At 56.7% G+C, this 2,186-nt stretch overlaps 1 protein-coding gene across 1 annotated transcript; it reads right to left on the bottom strand.

Annotated features, from left to right (window-relative positions):
• Positions 1–1,737: 1,737 nt before the first annotated feature.
• Positions 1,738–2,172, bottom strand: SPRG_18538 (hypothetical protein; the record flags this gene model as incomplete). Its single annotated transcript, XM_012357977.1, has 1 exon — positions 1,738–2,172. A coding segment is annotated over one exon (435 nt), but the record flags the coding sequence as incomplete, so codon positions are not given.
• Positions 2,173–2,186: the final 14 nt, after the last annotated feature.

The following is a 2,186-nucleotide window of genomic DNA, read 5'->3' as shown; positions in this document are numbered from 1 at the left end:
AACATCAAGTGCAGGACGATCTTGGATCGCGCATGGACTCGGACCGTACACTGTACCGGTCGATGCGTCGTGTGGCAGGAGATCGGCAGTCGACGATGGTCCGAGGCCGCCACCATCATCGCCGCTCGCGACGCCATCATTCAGCGACCGGCGAGCAACTAGCGATCGGCGAGCAACCAGCGAGGACGACGACGACGCGCCAGCGATGGGTTCAGCAGCGGTGGACGATGGCGACGAGCGGTGACCGCGCTGCCACGACTGCACGTGGGCGTCGCCTGATACACCGACAAACGACATAGCACGTGGCATGCCTTCGGATAGAAGCTGGGCCAGCGCTGCTTGCGTTGGAGCCCATGGAGCCGCCACGCTTTGGCCCGATTTTGGCACGTTGCAGCCAACTTCAAGTGTTGCAGTCGGTGGGGTTGCAGTCGTCGAGGCTTGGTAAGGCATCGATCTCGGCGGGCCGCGCTGAGGACCTCGCGGTGATGCATGGACTTTTGCATTATATCGCCGCGCACTGTCGGCGAGCCCGCCAAAGACTCTGGTCGCCATGGGTTCCGAGTCCGTTGCAACGTTGCAGTCGGGTCAAGCTCGCGCTTCCAATGCGTAGAATTGGAAGGGTGATTGACCACGCACAATACAGTACACGGATCTCAAAGAATACTCTCCAAGGGCCGAGCGTTTGAGCGTATTTTCATGCGCACGCCAAAGTGGAAAGGCGACATAGCGTGTCGTGGGGGCCCTGAACACTCGACGACGCCCATAAAAAGCCAACGCACCGATCCGTCCCGCAGTGAGCTTCGAGTAAGAAAGTACCGGGTAGCTACCTCGTATCGATGCGTTGATATACCACGAGCCGCGAGAGAGACGCCCATGACCTTTTCTCTGAGCTCGGCAGACGCATACCCTACCCCTCATTGAATTTGTGGTAATGGTAGAGGGGCCGCGCGTTTGTGGGCTTGCGCCCGTACGACACGAACTTTGTACTCTGCGGTTGTCGGACGATATGCTCAGAAGCCATGCGTGCAAGACAGAGATGAGCGAATCCGTGTGGCCCATAACTGCGACCGTGACGAGGATGATTGGCGCGATCACGTCACCCGCTGCGATATTCTACGTAACATTAAATCTGATCGAAACTTCGCTAGATTGCCACCGCAGCTCTAAACGTACATTAAAGAAATCGTACCCTGCAGCACCAGAGCGATAAAAATCGTTGCGACATCTCTGAAGAAATATTCTCAATGCTTCCAGCCAAATAACCTAGGGTCTAGAGCTTTCACCACCAACGCGATTCCTCTGATGCAATGTATTGTGCGGCTTTTGCTTAGCGCAGTAGGTTCTGTTGAGAGCCAAAATACCTTGATGCATACTACGCAACAACGCCTGTCGTTTGAACCAGCGCTGGAACTTATCAATATTCCTGCCATTCGAGCCAATCCTTCTTGTATGTACATCGTTTGGGACGCAATTCCCTCTCAAATTGTCCGAGTCGGTCCCAGCTTGCACTGTTTTAGGGGGAGGAACCTCCATGATTTGGTAGTCTCGCGTGAAGCTCCCCCTCTCTTGCACACCCTGAGCGTTTATATGGCTCGTTTTATTGCCACTTTTGTCGCATTTATTATATACCCTTGATGGGACGAAGCAGGCAGGAGTGGAGCATGACATGCTTGGTCATGAATACCAAGCAAATAGCGTGTTCATTCAACAGGACCGAGCCTTGGAGATCGAAGAATACTACATGCGCATGGCCTTGAGCTCTTTGTAGAGCGCCACGAGATCTTCGGGGCCATCGTCCGACTCTTGGCCCATCGACGCCTGGCTCGGGAGCCGCCCAGAGCCCCGAAGCACGTCCTGCGTCATGACCTGCATGCGCTCGCGGAGCTCCGTGACCCGGACCTTTTTGTTCTCGTCGTCTGCGTCGCCCTCCATGACAAAGTCGAGGTCGGCGCTGCCCCGGCTGTGCACCGGTGTCTTCTCCGAGTCGGTGTGGTTCGAGTTGAAGGAGGCGAAGAGCGTCGACGGCTTCGAGTCGCGCCAGCTCGTCGCGGGTTTCGACGTCGGGTCAAACACGACCGGCGTCTTCTTCATCTCGGACGACCGGATGCCGACGAGCTTGTTGTCGCAGAACTGGAACGTCTGGCCGGACTCGCGCCCCGAGACGCGCCCGGACTCGCGACTCGACG

Source organism: Saprolegnia parasitica, assembly GCF_000151545.1.
Source record: "Saprolegnia parasitica CBS 223.65 unplaced genomic scaffold supercont2.1279, whole genome shotgun sequence".
Taxonomy (NCBI): Eukaryota; Oomycota; class Saprolegniomycetes; order Saprolegniales; family Saprolegniaceae; genus Saprolegnia; species Saprolegnia parasitica.
The sequence above is the reverse complement of the archived record's forward strand: the minus strand, read 5'-3'. Positions and strand labels throughout refer to the sequence as shown.